The sequence below is a fragment of the Rhea pennata genome, chromosome 1 (genome assembly GCF_028389875.1).
Source record: "Rhea pennata isolate bPtePen1 chromosome 1, bPtePen1.pri, whole genome shotgun sequence".
Lineage (NCBI taxonomy): Eukaryota > Metazoa > Chordata > Aves > Rheiformes > Rheidae > Rhea > Rhea pennata.
In genome coordinates, this window is record NC_084663.1 from 209829216 (window position 1) to 209846518 (window position 17303).

General features: G+C 40.1%; 1 protein-coding gene across 2 annotated transcripts in view; it reads right to left on the reverse strand.

Moving 5' to 3' along the window:
- The window catches only part of SYTL2 (synaptotagmin like 2), a 56918-nt gene that overhangs the window by 33852 nt on the left and 5763 nt on the right, over positions 1-17303 (reverse strand). For both annotated transcript variants that reach the window (XM_062567378.1, XM_062567379.1), the window contains exon 2: positions 9729-10156. In XM_062567378.1, the coding sequence (XP_062423362.1) occupies positions 9729-9829 (101 nt within the window). In that variant the 5' untranslated portion in view covers positions 9830-10156. The remainder of the gene's footprint in view (positions 1-9728; positions 10157-17303) is intronic.

The window sequence follows — 17303 nt, forward strand, 5'->3', positions numbered from 1 at the left end:
GCTTCACTTGTCTTCTCCATCCATGACTCTTTCTTCAGCAAACAAGCTAACAATACCGCCCAAGGTAGAAAGAAAGACAATTCTACCAGTTACTCAGAGGCTTTAAGGCTAACTACAGTCCCCATTGCTATGTGATGGTGCTATCTTCTAAGGTGCCATCGTCCTTGATGGCCAAGGAAGTCAATGCCAGCTTTACATTGTTCTCAAGTTGAAGAGAAGAATGTTCTAGTCCAATCAAGCAGCTACAGTCACGGTGGTCATTTTATTTTAGGTTGTAGATTTGACCCTGAGATTTTACCAGTCTAGTACAGACAACCATTCAAAGCTAAGACAGGTCATCAGGAGCTGGCCCTAGCCTCCAGGCTAAGAAAGGTCATTCCCTGCTGTTCCTCAGCCTCTCCTTCATCCTTGTGTGGCAAGAAATGAAAAGGCTTATATGAATACATTGGCTACTAGGAGTAGAATACTTAAACTTCTCTTCCAAAGTAGCTGTCAACAGTCAGTTCTTTCTAGGTATAAAACAAGCTCTGTCTTGAATCAGCCACAGGGAGTGGAGGTTGCCAAGCGCTGAGGTCATCACTGTCATTTCTCGTGCCAAAATTCAACAGTCGATAGCAGTACTGGACAACTTAGAATTTAGCCCTCCCTCCTGCTAATAGCCCTGTGCTTCCTCAAGAGCCAAAATACATTCTTCTCATCTGCTGCAGGTCCTCCACGTTGGAGAGGGAACACAGCAGGAGCTTCCCCCTACCCTTAAGCAAATTCATTACTCAGCCATGAGCCAACTCCTCACTACTCATCCAGTTCACGAACACAGCCAGCAGGAATAGTGGTTAATATGACCTGCAAGAACTCTTACACAGCTAATTGCTTCTCCCTTTCGCCTTCTTTCCCATGTGTTATTTGCCTTTTTAGAACAGATGTTCCTTAAGGCTAGAGACTGGTTTTTCAGCTATTTGCACAGCCCCCAGGCCAGCAGAGCTCTGACCACAGCTAGTGCTTCAGGGCAATATGACAATCAATGCCAAGAGAGTTTCTCTAGCAGGAACATACTGAGTCACAGGAGAAGTATTCAATGCCCTCACCTTGTTTGATTCAGCCCTTTACCTTAGATACTGCTAACTCTTTTGCCTTTGTTTTCAATCACTGAAACTAGGGTGTGGTAGGAGAACTTTGCAAGTCAGCTGAAGAAATCAATAAATTGCTGGTAGAAGCGGCTAGTTCAAACCGCAAGGACCACAACCTCTCAGCTAATTTGGGCTGTTTACCTGCTGTCCAATTCTCGGGTCTGCTACTGACAAACTCAACAGAAGTAGGATAGAGAAAGAAGCACGAATTTGTCGTGGCTCTAGACTCTCATTAAATGGCTCTCATTAAACACTTGTAATAACAACTCTCCTTAAATTAACCCTTGGCCAGTGCAGCTGTCCTTTTTGCTGGAAGTGAACCTCCGACACCTGGCTCCCACTCCTGCTTGCTGGCTAGGGAAGATAGTGTACATCAACTCCAAAAGCTCAGCAGGCCTTCCAGAATTCAACAGATAATTAAGCTTGCTAACACAGGCAGAAATTAGGTCTGCGCTTACCCAGTGCTATCTTTAGAAGTGATCAGTCCAGCTGATAGAGTTCATAATTTAAGAAGTGAGGGAAGCTCACTGCAGCAGATTTGCAAGCTGTTTTTTTTTTACCCTCTCTTCTCATCTTGATAGTCTGACCACTTGACCTTTGTTAGCCTGATTTACACCTCTTCTCATCAAGAGAAGTATTTAACCTCTTTTGAGGAGCTAAGAGCAACGTAAACATCATAGCTGTTCCCAGGCTTTCCCCAAACACAAATAGAAAGAGGTAATTTTATTATCAGAAAGACACTAAGCTATTAGCTCTAGCTCTTTTGTTTTGCAAAAACAGCTGCCGGGATTAAAACAGAATCTTTACAGAGGTATTAGAATTCTCAAGTTCTGCTTTAAGCAGACATCAGCAGAAGTACCAAACTGAACTGTGTGGCTGCGTTTCACTGCTATGCATTAGATTTAGATTGTGGTTTCCCTTGAAAAATACAGTGTAAAAGTCAGCCTGTAGCCATTATTTTCCACTGCTGCTTATGCCTCCCGGCATTGCAGTGCTGTACAGGACCAGAAGCTGACAGCAGATTCTGCACCAGCTCTCCCTGTCACCAGAATGGCTAACTAAGCTATGATTACATTATTTGCTCTTGGCAACAAACAAAGTAGTAGGCATCCAGCTTAAGATTCAGAATGCAGGCTCAGTTTGCAAAGTTTGCAATTAGGAAAAATGCAATCATGGCTTTACATATAAAGTAAGCATTTATTCTGAGTCCCTGAGAGGTCTGTTAAAATGCCAGTTACCCTATGTTACAGTTTTCAGAGTGAAACAGCCTGAAGTTATAATAAAGCTAGTGCTTGTTTCTTCTAGAGCAACATTAAACTCAAAGTGAGAGTGCAGTTATAAAATTAACTCTAAAATCCTCCTTTTAAATAAGCTTTGAGTTCTTCCTTTACTTAATATGCTGTTTCCAATATGTCTAGGTGAAGCATTTTTGATGTGGAGAAGACAAAACCTTTCATCTAAGTATGTGCAGTATCACACTGAAGATGCATGCAAAAAAACGTGAGGCACTCTGCAGGCAAACAAACAAAAAACCTACACCTATCAACTGGGCCCTTGCTCCCCACCTCTGTACGGTCTGATAGCCAGCTGAATCACATGGTACCACAGCGAGGCACGAAATCTGCTCTCTCATCTGACCAATCCAAGTAAACTTTTCTATCAGTAAACCCACAACAACTTATCTTGTGCTTTGTAGGCTGGTGTGATAGTTCACTGCATGTGAAGGCAAAGTGATACTATTTCTGTCTCTTTTCTTTTTTTTTTCTTTTTTTTTTATAATAAACAGCATTTAGCAATAGATGCCTGTATTTAACATTGTTCAGCTGCGCCTTCTCAGGGTCTCCTAATTCCCTCTCCTTTACCCCCTTATTCAAAGCTCTTATTATAAACCACCACAGAACAGCAAGATGTGACAACTTCTTTTCATTCCCTTATTCCTCAGCTTAAGCTGAGCTTTTCAGACAGGAGAGTCTGTGCCACGCTGGTGCATGCTAGGACTTCCTGTAGCAAATTAAGAACAACTTAAGATCCACGACTGGCTGAAAGAGATAGAATTTATTAGTGTCTCAAGTACCCAGTTCTAAACATAAGAAAAAACACCTTAGTGGCTGACGGCAAAATGAAGACTTTTTTTAAAGCCTGATACAGTTATCATAGCTATAAGTGCACTTCAAAAACTTCTCTCCTGTAAACGAAATGCCGTGTAGAAGGGGAAAGGAGAGAGAGATTTGAGGAGTTTATCCTCACTTCTATTTACTGCAAACACAACAAAAACCAAACTAGCATAAGACAGACAAAGGATATAGGTTCTGGATCATCTTCCAGACGCTAACAAACAAGATAAAGTTTCTAGAGTACCGCATGCAAGAGTCATTCTAGAGTCATGCGAGAACAGGAAAATTTAGGAGCTGGCATTGTAACTGTCAGGTATGCCAATTCAGTTTTTAACTTCTGTGAGACTGGGAAAGGACTATAAAAGGTTTACAAGGCAAAAGGAGTAACTGTTTAAATACTAAACTCTGTATGAACATGTTTCTTTAGTCTGCATATAATAAAGTATAGAAAAAAAGTCTCTGTTCTAGTACTTGAGAACTACACCCAAAGGATTTATAATGGGCCATTGGGGATACATTGAGTTGGGTATATGGATAGCTACATACATACAAGAGATTCAAAAACTTACTATCTTACTGTTTGATTGGTATATGTGGCAAAGCCATTTAAACTAGTCGAGGGTTTTAGTAGGAAGACTAAAGCAGACCAATGGAATTACGGAACCTCTCCCCATCTCTGTCACCAATCTGATGAGCAACATCCCTTCTAATCCCTGTCTTTGGTGTCTCTTTGTATAGTGAGTTTTTGAGTAGGTAAAAGTAGCCAAGGACATGAGAAAAAAAAGTCAGTCCAGTTCTGTTTTTTGTCCTGTATATATTTCACTTTTGCCCCTACCCTGAGATGTTAGATTTGCTGATAAATTAATCTCAGTTAGCATCTTGCTTTTGGATCCTTAGAGAACTAACTAAGCTATAGCCAGCATGACTCCTTACAACAAACTAGACAGTGACATTTTTTCTGAAGTGGAAAGAGAATTCATGGATGAAGCCAAGCCTGAAGTATCAGAATGACCGAGCTACACACTTGTAGGTGTAGAAAAGGTCAACTGAACGTCTCACACAATCCCAGCTTCTGTGCTGGGCAAGTGCCCATGAAACACACTGGCCAAATTAACCCTGCTGTATATCATTTCCTTGTATATCATTTCCTCATAGAAGATTGACACATTTGGGGCAGACAGATATGTTATCCTTATATTTCCTTTAAATTCTACACACATCTCATCCTCAAGATGGAATCATTCATTTTTACTTACTTTTCTACTATTACACCTGTAGTCAGACTTATCTTCCTATTATTAATTGCACTCTCAATCTTGAAATAAGCTTCATTTTACAAGTATTATATCACATGACTAGGTATTCTCCTGACAGACACAGAACATGTAAGTCTACTTGGGCATTTCTTACCTAGTGGAAGCCTAACTTTAGTACGTTCATGAAATCTGTAGCTTGACTGTTAAGGTTTAAGCATATAGGAGGTAAGCATCTGTCAAGGTCTGCCAGCCTTCACAGTTTCCACTAACTGCAACTGTGTTCATTTCTGTAAGAGCATGTTTGGTTTCTCCGTTTGTTTTAAAGGATTTGCGTGAAGGTTCCCAATGGCTTCCCCTCTCTCTTCACATATAACCAAAACAAACCTGCCAAGGAGGAAAACAAAAACCTTTGCAATGAAGGAACAACTAGTCTGATACACCTTTGGTATCAGAATCAGTCTGAAACAGCAGTACAAGATGACTTAAAGCTGAGATGGACAGATTGATAGAAAGTATGCGCCTTCTATCTGTCCAAACACAAGGACATCACCACTCTACAGTCATTAAAAGCAGGCATATGAAGCATAAAAACAGCCCTAACCGCGTAACAGCCCACAGGATGTATACAAATGACTGTAAACAAGCAGAAGAGCCTGCACCACTGCTTTCTTCACACCACCGGCAAGGACATCTCTGAGAAACTGATGCTGCGTTAAAGAACAGGTTGCATTTTAGGATTTCAAGCTAGCTACAATATCGAGACTAATTTGTTCCAAAGACAAAGGTTTCATTTTGGCCCTCAGGCACAGAACATACAGTCTCAGACACGAGCATGAATTGTACTGCAATAGGGGGACCTCATAAAAGTATGTTTTCTGTTGTAGGGAGAATCATACTTGGTGAGGAAACACTCAATTTAAAGGTTAAGAAAGCTGTATCAGCTCTCAGTTTTTCCCTAAATGCACTCTTCTCCCACTCAAAATAATCAAACCCCTCCCTGCTTCACTAGCTTTACCCAACAAGCACCGTCAAGTCAAATGATCCAAACAATCCCATTACTACTAGACTGGTTAACAATCAATGGTGAGAAGATGAGCCCAGGCCCCACTACAGCTCACTGCCAGTCTGTTACCAAGCCCAAGTCCTAAAAAGACAAGAATTTAATAAGCTGCAAAGGGATATTTTTTTGTCTGTGTTTTGGGGTTTTGTTTGGTTGTTTTTTTTTTAACTCAGTTCCAGAAGAACTGTTGACTCTATTTTATTATTAGCTTCACTTGTTTATTTCTAGACTAATTTGAATTAAAAAAAACACTGAGACCTAACGATGACACCACTCCTACCACAGGAACCTCAGAATCGTGTTGCTAGAGGGGATGTTCTGACAGAATTTTAACATATCTTTAGCTCCAAATTTAGAGAAGTCAGTATTATTGTCCTGATGGCCTTAGTCTAGAACCCAAGCAGGCTTTCCAGAAAGCTTCACTCTGGTTCAGAATGGACGCACACAGCCTACGAGATGTAAATTACTTACATGCACAAGCTGTTGTTCTGTGTACTGGGCAGGACAGAAGGAGATAGCAAGTACAAATACACTGTGCTCTCGCCTTGCCTGTATGCCATGCACACCTTGCTATTTTTTCATCCATTTATATATAGCCATACTTTAATCATGACACTATGCACATATACCAAGACATTTATAAGAAAAAGGGGTTGAGAACTTCTGAAATAAACAATTTTGCAGAAGTTCAGCTTTAAAGAGTCCTAGGTATTGCATGGCCAAGAGGACAAGCAATCCTTTGTAATTATAAAGCTAATATAATTGGTGCATAACTATTAGACTATGCAGACACTGAAACAACAGGTCTGAGCTACGTACTGTCCAACTTATTTGTGTGGATGCCAGCTCAGGTACTGAGGACACACTGAAGACTTCTACGCTTGGAAGATAAAGCCTGGGGCAGAGCAGGAAAAGTGGGTACTTTCTTCAGGAAACAGAGCTTTGACAGCAGCTCTAAGACAGAAGCTCTGAATTCTTATGTGTTCAATCAGCCTTTTAAACTTGGAATTGCATCCATGTTCAAAACCATCTCCACCAAGAACGCTCTCTCTGCTATGCATATCCCATAATGGTTACATTTAACAGGAAAGCATTTCATGAAGATTTTATGGATGTGTTTAGATGAGTCATTGAATGTCATATTCACATTGCAATAGTTAGTCCAGTTCCCCCAGTTCCCACATCGAGCTTCTCCAGTACCCCCAAAAACCTCCAATACTAAAAAAAAAAAAAAAAAGAAAAAAAAAAAACTCAACAAAACAAAACAAAAAAAAACCCCTAAACACAGTTCCTTTTGACATAGTCTACAACAGAAGGAACACTACCTTGCAAAGTGACTGACTACGGTATTTGTTAAAGCTGACTGGGAAAAAAATATATGTATTTACACAAGGGTTTTTAACAAAAGCCCACTCCCACTGAACATCGTGAGAAAGTTAAGTGTACATAACACTCAGCAGAATCAGACCCCTTTCCCTGAAGCTTTCTATGTAGTGCCACATCAACATATTTATTAAAGGGGTTTGGCACATGGCAGTCACCACCCACCACACAAGCAACCCCGCATCAGAATTTCCCTATCATTAGCCTTCTTTAATTTACAGAACAAATAAACAATCCCAAGCACGGCCCATGACAGCATTTCCAAGAGGTTCTGCTGGGAAGACAAGACTTGGGAGCCACAGTGAGGAACCCTGCCACAGAGGCAACCACAACAGTTTTCTGTCTCAGACACACTGGTGCCAGGGACAAGCCACTGCACCACAGATGAGTCTCCCAACCACAATCCAGAGCTTCAGATACTGGCGTATTTCTGTCCCATGTTACCGTCACCAGAAAGGGCTCTGAACTGTGCTGATTCTGAACTACAAAACCACAAAAAGAGTTAGGGGCTACACTGAAGCTGCTGCTAGGAAATTCAGTTACGTGCTTAGACCATTCACTTGTTTGGTGTTTGCTAGGATACTAGCAAAAAAAACAGTAACGATAACAGAACAACAACAACAAAAAAACCCCAAAACATAAAAACCTCCACTCAGTTCTTCACTTTATGCCATTATCCCCCTTCCCAGCAACACTGCTATTCAGGGCTGGCAGCTCCTCCTGCGGAAATGAAGCAAAGAGAGTCATCCTCTTGTCACAGAAAAAAAGAAGGATGTAATGTTTTTCCATTTCCCCGCACCATACCCTCTTTTATCGGAGATTTCTTCATCTGCCTGTTGCCTGTAGGAAGAAAACATCTCCCCTTTCCTCTCCGGGACAGGGCTGGGTCACAGGGGAAGCAGATGCACTGCTCCCCAAACCATCCGCCTGATTCAGGCCAGCACAAGAGGAGCTGCAGGAGCAGCTGAACGCCTGTTGCAACCCTCACAAAAACCAAGAGTTAAAGCAGACAGCCTAAAGAGGCTGCATGGGCCTGTCTAATAGGCAGAGCTTTACTGTGGATGAGCAGTAGTGCGACGTGTTAGCAGAAAAGGGATCTCATCAGGTGATCTGTAAAATTCCACCAAGAAGTTGCTCAAAGAGGAGTCTGTAGTGTTACCAGTTTGTCTGTGCTCCAGGAATGCAGCACACGGATTCCACAGATGAACAGATTACTTCAACGCCCTTCAAACCTCAGAATTTCTTTCTAGCAGGAAAAAGACCACATTAAAAAGACTTTCATTATATGCACATACAGGTAACACCTTGTCAGGGTGTGACGTTTAGATGATGACATTCAGCCCCAGCTTTTGGAATCTTCCAGGTCTGCAAGGCTGTAATATTCAAACTAAATAATTATATTGCTTTGGCTGGAGATACAATTCAGGTAATTTTTTTTAAGATCTGTTATATAAAAAGCAAGTTTAACATGTCATATCAAAAAAATCAGTTGCAGATACATGCTCCCAACTTCTGAAAAGTTAGTATATTCAGAAACCAGAACAGTGATGTTATTGTAGAAACAAGTATGCTGATTACAGGATACTACAACCTGCAGTTCTTTGCGTTTTCTTCTACCACACCCTCTTGAACTAGAATTACAAGGCAAAATCAAAATTATGCAGACAAAAAAACTTGTCCACAGAACTTTTCAGACCACTACTAACAGCTGGATTTGCTGCACCAGGGAGTATTCCTTTTCCCAGACACTATTTTCAAATTCATGTCTACAATTACTTTTCTTGAGCACTTTCAGACCTGGCACTGCTGTTTCCACCGCTTTTCCTCCCATCTCAAGGTATCTGCATTACTTCAAGCCAGAATTAAAGCCCATATTTCTGTATGCACAACAGAGACAAGAAAATTTTGACCTTTCAGCATCTAAGGATACTTTTTCATTCTTCTGCTGCTTCTCATTCTGGGATAATCTCCTTCACACAAGGAAGAAGACAGACTGATAAAATCAGTCTTGACCAGTTACCTATCTGTATTAGCTGAAACCACAGTTAAGCTGCTATTTGAACTGGTAAGATAACTTACCCCAAAATCACCTGGGCAATGCTGCTTTCAATGCATACATCTATAATAACGGCAATTACCCTAACAGTAGCTCTAGGAAAACCTCCTAGTACATAAAACATTCCAAATACATATTTCCAAACTCTTTGCTCCAACACCACAGGGAACATATAAAGCAGTATTCTGCGCTAATCAGGGATTGCAAGGACTGCTGTCAGCATGGAGTACAGTGCTGGTACCTCGTCTGGCTTCAGCTCCAATGCTCCACAGGCATTTCAGGCAACTTCTTCACTCAGACATATCACTGGCTGCACCTACGCTGACATTTTGATCTGGGGCACTAATTCTCTTCCTAAAAACAAATCCCCCAGTCACCTCCACTTACTTACTACACACTGGTTCAGTTTTCAGATTTTGATGCTTACAGACTAAATCCTTTTCTGCAGAAACTAAGCTAGGAGCTCTTTCAGATGCACGCCTAGCATGCTTGGACCCTTACGGGGTTGTAAGGGTCCAAATCAGCAACCAGTCTTCTCGACAGCACTGAACCATTTGCATGGTATGGATGTTTCATCCGGGGACTACACTAAATTCAGCCCAGTGTAAAAAACTCCAAACTGTATGTAGTGTGGGATATGGGGGTCCCAAGAACAACTCCCATGATCTAAATAACTTGGTATACCATTTGTGTGCATCTTCCCTGAACAGCCAAGGGTGCTTGATCCCTTACCTGACTCTCTCTTCTTCAGCTCTTTTAAGCTCTGCATCCCGTTGCAACACCTTCAGTATTGCCTCTTGCTCTTCCTCTGTTAGGAAGCTTAGGTCAATCATCTTGACAAGGCAGGCGGAAAGTGTCCAGGAAAATCTTAAATCTTGCTGAGGAGGATAGTCTTGTAGTCCCTTTTAAAGGTATAGAAGAACAGAAGTCTTTTTCAGCAAGCACTGAAAAACCTGGACAAGGTTACAGTCAGCAGCATGAAGAATCCCAAATTTTGCTTTCTTGCAGTTGAATATGTGCATGCTTCCCTAGAGGAGAGACTTTTGGTAAGGTGTTGCATTCCTGCTTGCCATTTCAATGATGTCCTCTCAGCTCCGCTTCCTGGAGTAACAGTTCACTGACCCAGCACATTCAGTGTTTCAGAGCAGCCAAAGCATCCCCTAAAAGAGAGAGAGAGAGAAAAAAGAGATAAAGAGACAAAGAAGAACAAGCTGTAATATCAGAGATCAGGGAAGTAGTTTATGTATGCACTTTTTAAATTAAAATAAACAAGTTTTTCTCTGAGATTAAACTACTTTGTGAAGTTCAAATGGTCACTTCAAGTCAAACCTGTTTTACAGGCTTCTGAACAAAGTGGTCATGAAAAAATATTCCTGCCAAATATAGTGACTCACACTCTAAAAGACAGAATCAAGTGTCATTCAAGTACAAAAATTTAAAAATAAATGATAATTGCATTTTAGGTTTTCCTTTAAGTCAGCAGAACAATTTGGAAGAGGCAGAGAAGAAAATCAAGAACAGCTACCACGCAACCATGTAAAGTTTAAAATGTCTACACACAGGCATTCAGATTATATTCAGAAGTATACGTGAAATCTCTGTGTCTGTGGTTATCATACATAAAAGACAAAAGCCAGGTATCTCTGAATGAAAGTTCAGTGTTGCTTGTAAAGATTTTTAAAGCAGAGGTGGACAGAGTGAGGTAGCCCAACATGAAGCTACTGTACACCTGTGAACATACTATGAACACTTGTGATGTTCACCTTCTGCCAGTGTAGACTTGGACCATGTTCCTGAACTCTCTTCACAAGGGCTTGAAGTTGGGTTTTGTTTATTTAAACAAAGATCGACCTCAAAAACACATTTGGGCTAAAAATCATGAGCTTTCCATGCCGGTTTACTTATCATTTGCACATTTCTAGCACATTTCTAGCACATTACGTTTGACTAGTCACCAACACAGAACGAAAGAATCATCCCACAAGTACAAGCCACTGAACTTTTGGACTCAACTCCACTCCTACAGAATTGCTTGCCTTGGCCTCCACACCTGTTTTCCTACTCTAAGTCCTCAAAGGCTCCTTTCCCCTTCCAGGAGATCGGAAGGGCAGCAGTCAACACTAGCCCTGGAGGAAAAATCCTAAGGAAGTTGGCAGAACTCTGCCAAATGCAATATGTTCCGGCAACGAGATGGGAGGAGGCTGGGAATGTGTTAGAGGAATTTACATGCTCTAATCTGAGACTTAGGGAGTGTGTCCTCAACTAGTGCAATGCCTCTTTCTGCAGGACTTTGTCTATTTGCAACAAAAACATCTCACTTATAACAGTTTCCTGTATTCTTCTTCAAACTGCAACAGCTTGAAGAGACTATTTTCCTCAGACACTTATTCATAGCATTTTACCACTGATAATGTATAATTATGTCATGAATATGATCCCACATAGAGCCTAATCACTGTTGTATGGAACATAAAAGCAAAACAATTTCTACAGAAGCATCCTGAGTATGCAGAATCAGAAATCATGCAGTTATATGAAGACTTATTGCTTTTTTCAAATCAACTTGCACCTATGAGTAGTAATTTCAAACACTGTTTTGCCTCTATTTTATAGACCATGGTTCCAGACCAAAAAAAAAAAAAAAAAGCAGAGACACAGAGATGACAAGATAATCCCTGACGAGGAGCAAAAGCTAAAACCTTCTGCCAAAAATCAGAGGAACGAAGGGAGAAGGAAAAGTCAGCTGGATCTATACGAGACTCTCTGTTAGTGCCTCAGAGTAACTGCACCATGGACGTAACAGAGCCCAAGAGGGAAAATGGCACAAATTCAATAAAGAAGAATCCTCAGTGTCAAAGCTGGTGGGAGACAGAAGAGAAACAGACCACCTTTGTGTCCGTTTCTCTTCATTAGGCAGCTATCACAACAACCTTTTAGATCTGTGCATGTCCTAAGCTTTAGGTCCTTGCCGTACAGCAGACAGGCTGCCTTCACAGCAGGGATCTCATGAGCACCATTCGTACCACCAGTCATTATGCTTGCTTCTGTGGCCACAAAATCTATTGGCAATGCCACTACTCAAAGGGAAATTTTCAACTCTAAAGATAACAGCATTTCTTGTAGATTGGGAAGGTATCTTCAGTCCCCTTAATGCCTATCTCTTAAAAAACAAACAAACAAACTTCTGAATGTTGTTATATTCAGCTGTTATATTTACCTTCTCCATGACCTTCAAAGCAATTTTGTTCCATGAGGTTTACGTAGCAGCCAATACTTCAAACAACCTATCTGTAACTTTTGCCTTTTAAAATAAATTTAGAGAATGTCAGTTTATCCTGCAGTTATACATAAGTGCTTACTACAGAGTCACCAACAAACACAAAAATCCTGAATTTTCGGAAAATCTAGTATGTCACTTCTTCAGTTAATAAACAGATAGGGATGTCAGTTTTGACTGTCATGTGTGGAAACACTCTTCTTAACATCTCATACACCAGTGTGATTCTGCAGTATTAATTCAAAGCCCTGCATGTTGACTGACTGGCAGGTGCACTTCTGCCAACAGGCACCAAAAATTATGTTGCACAAAACCTGAACAGTTCTAAAATGGAATTGTCAAAGTTATAGTCTGGTCAATCAGGCAAGTTTCTTCCCTCAGGTAAATCAGGTATGTAAGAAAGCTATTGTAGGACTGACATCTTATGAGGTCTTTTTCTTGTTTTTAAAAGAAGGCTGAGAGAGGAGTGTTAGGTTGTCTCATAGTTTAAACTGAAGATCTAAAAGAAATAGCTGGACAGCATTCACAAAACAAGCTGCATGTTTCCTCCACATCTCACAGTATTCAAATTAACAAAAATAATGGAAGCAGAACTTCAATTCTCCCCAACTGAGTAACACCTTGCAAGAGTTGATTGTCCATACAGGTCTCTGAAAGGCCAAAATCATCATTCAATAGAGCAATTTCTGCAAGTGAGTTCAAACTCCCACTTTGTTTTTAGGCAGGTGCAAGATACCACCTGCCCTAACAGGCTCTCAACCAAACTTCTCCTAGCAGACATGATACAATATTGTTCCATGACTAAACATTAGTTTCACACAATTGCTTTTGCTAAGTATAACATGCTTCCTATGTCTGGCTTAACTGGATCATATTCTCCTACCACCACTTCAGCAGAGACTCCTGTGTGAATTCTGTTTCACTGATCCACTTGCATTTATCCTGTATTCAGATTTACATGGTATTCACTTAGTTGGTTTTTTCTCCTACCCTAGTTTATGACAAAAAAAAAAAACTGTGCAGAATTAAGTAGTGCAGCTGAGACCCTTCTAGGCTCCCTGGTAAAGGAAACGATGTGATGCTTCAGTTAAGACATGTCTGAGTACTTGAAAAAATGGCCCTTGATCTCACCAGATAAGCAGTTAAAAGAAACTAGCAATAATCAGATTTTTTCTTCTTTAATATGTACCATCCATATAGTGCAAACTCTGTAAAACACTTCACTATGATAAGAAATCTTTAGTCATTGGCACCATACCAGTTACAAACTGAAACTAGGGTAGTTTTTAGTCTCAGCATAAAGAAGAAAACTTCTTTCAGTGTGAGTGTCCTTGGCCAAGCCTGTAACACCTGTTGATACAAGCTAGTGCAAGACTGGCTTTCTGCAAAAGATTGCAAACATTGATTCCAAGCACAGAAAGTGAAAACTGCTGGCTGGGAGGACAATATTTGTTATAGGTCTAAGCCCAAATTTCAAAAATCAATAGCCTGCCCCATGCCAAATGCCCCTCACTGCCAATTTTAATTCATTTGCTTTCCTTTTTTGACAAATACTTTTTCTTAAAGTTTGTATCCATGCCAAAAAAAATGAAGAGTCTCAGGATTTCTTTTGGAACTACTATAAGTTCAGTGGAATGTTTTTTTCTCAGGAAAAGTTTTCAGACCTTAAGTGTCAAATAAGACTTAAAGATCCACATTGACTAATCTAGACTGACTAAATCATAGAAATGGATAGAAATACCATACTGACTGGTCCCTGGGGAAAACCTGTCACCTTACGTTGCAGAGTAACATTTGTGAGTCTTTGTTGTGATTTTTTTCTTAAATCTTAAATTCAAATGAAGCTACATGAAAAACTTCCCTCTCAAAAAGCTTTCTCATCTTTATTACAAATAGAAGCCTGAAATCATGTTTTATGTAATTCATGCATCAAAGCTTCTACAGCTTTTGGCAAAAAAAGAAACAAAAAGATGGCTTGAAATGGGAGTTTTTTCCACTCATAAGCCACTCAGAGCTTCTGAGTGCTTTAGGCCCAGCTATCATCCAACACATTTCTCCTATAGAATTTCTAAAAAAAATTCTTTAGCAGTTATAGTTCTTCATTCATTTAATTAAAATTTTACATTTTTCTAGAACATAATCAAGTTATGAAAGAAAAACGACCTTGTTCACAAATGATGTTGTTCGCTCTACGCAGAGCTCTGTTTTTCCCCTCCTCCTGCCTTCTCCCATATACAAAAAGGGAATTGTAACTGTAATCCTGTGTTCCAAACATTAAGGAGTACCATAATCACTGCTTAGATTTTGAAGTTTTCCCTCAGCGGATACATATGGGCTGTAATGAGGGAGAGGCAAGAGGCTGGCGTAGTTTGACATGACTGGCAGATTAAGTTCAACAGGAAGATCAGAAACTGAACAGCAAAACCCCACAGTCAGCAGCTCCATCCAAGCCAACTAGGCTTCCTTTTACATGCACCAGCCGAGTAAGGTCCTGAATGTACAATGCAAAACTGTTTTTCAAGTGCTCCTTGTACAGCAGAGCTAAGCCCACCAGAGCACTGCTTGGAAGCCGATGCCTTCTAACGAGAGGGAGAAGGTCGCAGCCCGTCCTGCACTTTTGACTGGTTTTGCATCTGTATCTGTGCCAACTTCTTCTGATTGAACAAGCAATTACTCTGCAGGCTTGGCCGATGAGCAACTCTCACCTTATACGCTGTCATCCCATAAAACGTTCAATTACAAGTAACCATAACCTCTTAAAAACGAGAGGGTTTGGTCTTACGCATCTGAAAGCTACACATTTTCCTAACGTTATTCCTTCAGTGCTACAACATATCGGCACTAGCAGCCAGGAAGAGTTGGAAGTCAAGACTTAAGGCAACAGGAAGCTGAGGAAGACAGATAAACAGAAGTGTGCAATACAACAGTTTGCCTCTGCAGAAAAACTCATTATTCTCAGAAAAGAGGCAATTAAGTTTGTCCTTAACACCTACGCCTAGGAAGTAATAACTTTTTTTTGGAGGGGTGGGGGGGAGCAAGGAAGCCAAGTGAGAACTTCAGGTGTAATGAAAGCTTTACAGAATTGGCCTCTGTCGCTCTGGGAGGTCTGATTAGGTATTACCGTGCCTCTAACAAGGAGACGGACAAGCTACAGCCCTGCACAAACTGCCTCCTTCTCTGAACGAGTTTTATTTTCCACTGAAATTTATGCAATACAATTACAGGAAACTCAGCACTGTCCCAAGCTTACAGAATATAATTTCTGTATAAATACATGAGAGGCAAATCTCATGGAAGGAAAAGATCTAATTAAATGCCACTGTTGGCAAAAACACAGATAGTCTAAGCCAGCCATTAATATATGTGCAGAAGATCAGAAGACGGAGGAAATATAACAGACTGCAGTTTGAGTAATGGAGACAGAAAGCAACTTCCAAGAGGGACTTAAGTCATCATTTGAGAGGGTTTATAACATGATTGCCTGTAACTGCAATGGGAACTCAAAAAGCCAAGGCCTGTTGTCATTTTAATTCTTGCTGGGGCAGAAAGGAAGAGGAATCATCCAGTAAGATAGAATCATCCAGTAAGATACGTATATCTGTAGCCAATCCATCCGTTACTGTATCTCTCAAGAGCTGTTACCACAGCATTTTCAAAATGATAAAAATCTGTACATAGCATATTGTATTTCCAATAGTCTCAGAGATTACTGTAAAGAACAGGATTTGACAGCATATGTTTAGTCAATGGGAGGCAGAGAAATTCTTATTTAGGTGGTCGTGAACAGCAGGGTGTTTGTAAGAACAGGGACCACTGAGGGAGTGGGGGATATTTATGATGAGGAAACACTGAAATTGCTCTTACAAACACAAAAATGTTTTGTTTTATGCAGGTAATAAACCCAAATGCTTTCCTATGCAATATTAACATTATAGTTAAGGGAATTAAAGGGAAATTATAGTACCAGATAGCTGCTGAAAACGGCCACAATGGAGGGGAAAAAAATGATGCACAACAAGCCTTATTCTTGCTCACTGTTACCAACACGATCCACATTGTTTTTAACCTGTAAAATAGCTGCAATCTTAAAATATTTTTACTGACAGCATTATATAATGATCTTCAGTAAGCTGGAAGAGAAAGTTTCACGTTACGAATAGGAATATTCCAGACCATTTGACATTAGTATCTGTTGGTTTTGAGGGAAACGAAACTAGAGTAGTTCATGTGTTTTAGAAAAATTCCACCCTTCTCCAGGAATACCTGCTTTGTCGGTCATACAGTGATTTAGATTTACTGTTGTTTGATAAGAAATCAAGACTTTCACAAGTTTGAGACTAAACAGGCAAATACACTGTTTTTAGAGGGCAAAATGCTAATAACTAAAAGAAGAAAATGAAAGTTAGCAATTGAAAATTGGAGGAGGAAAGAACAATTTGTTTTGGTATAATCCCTCTAATAAAGTTTGACACCTTGCCATGTCTTTCATAGGGCTTGGATATTACTCGGCAGCAGTTCCCAAGAATGTCAGTCTCTACACTTGCTTCGGTATACAATCATTGGGCAAGTGGTTTTAAAAGGATATGGTCTCAGGAAAAAAAAAGATGTTCATAAATCAAAGAGAAATACACCTAAAAAAGGAGATCATAACTGTATTTTTCCCTGTGACTATTTTTTGTCAAACTAACTATAGCCATCATGCCATTTATTTCACATTGGCAAAGGCATAAAACTATGCAAGAAATTATTTAATTCTATACTTAGCAACTTCAAGATTACTTTAACATAAAGATTCCAGCAAGATAACATCATCAGTAACAACAGCGTATCTCATTGTACTTCTGAGGCTCTCCAGTTCTTATTGGATTTCCTTGCATGTAATATCATCAGCACCTGCGGATTATTTGAATTAATAATACAGTTCATTTGCAAGAACTTGATTATCCTAGACACTTTTTTTTTTTTAATCAGCAGCCACAATACAGAGAATATATTCCCAGCACAAGGGACTTGAAATACGAAGTAGAAGA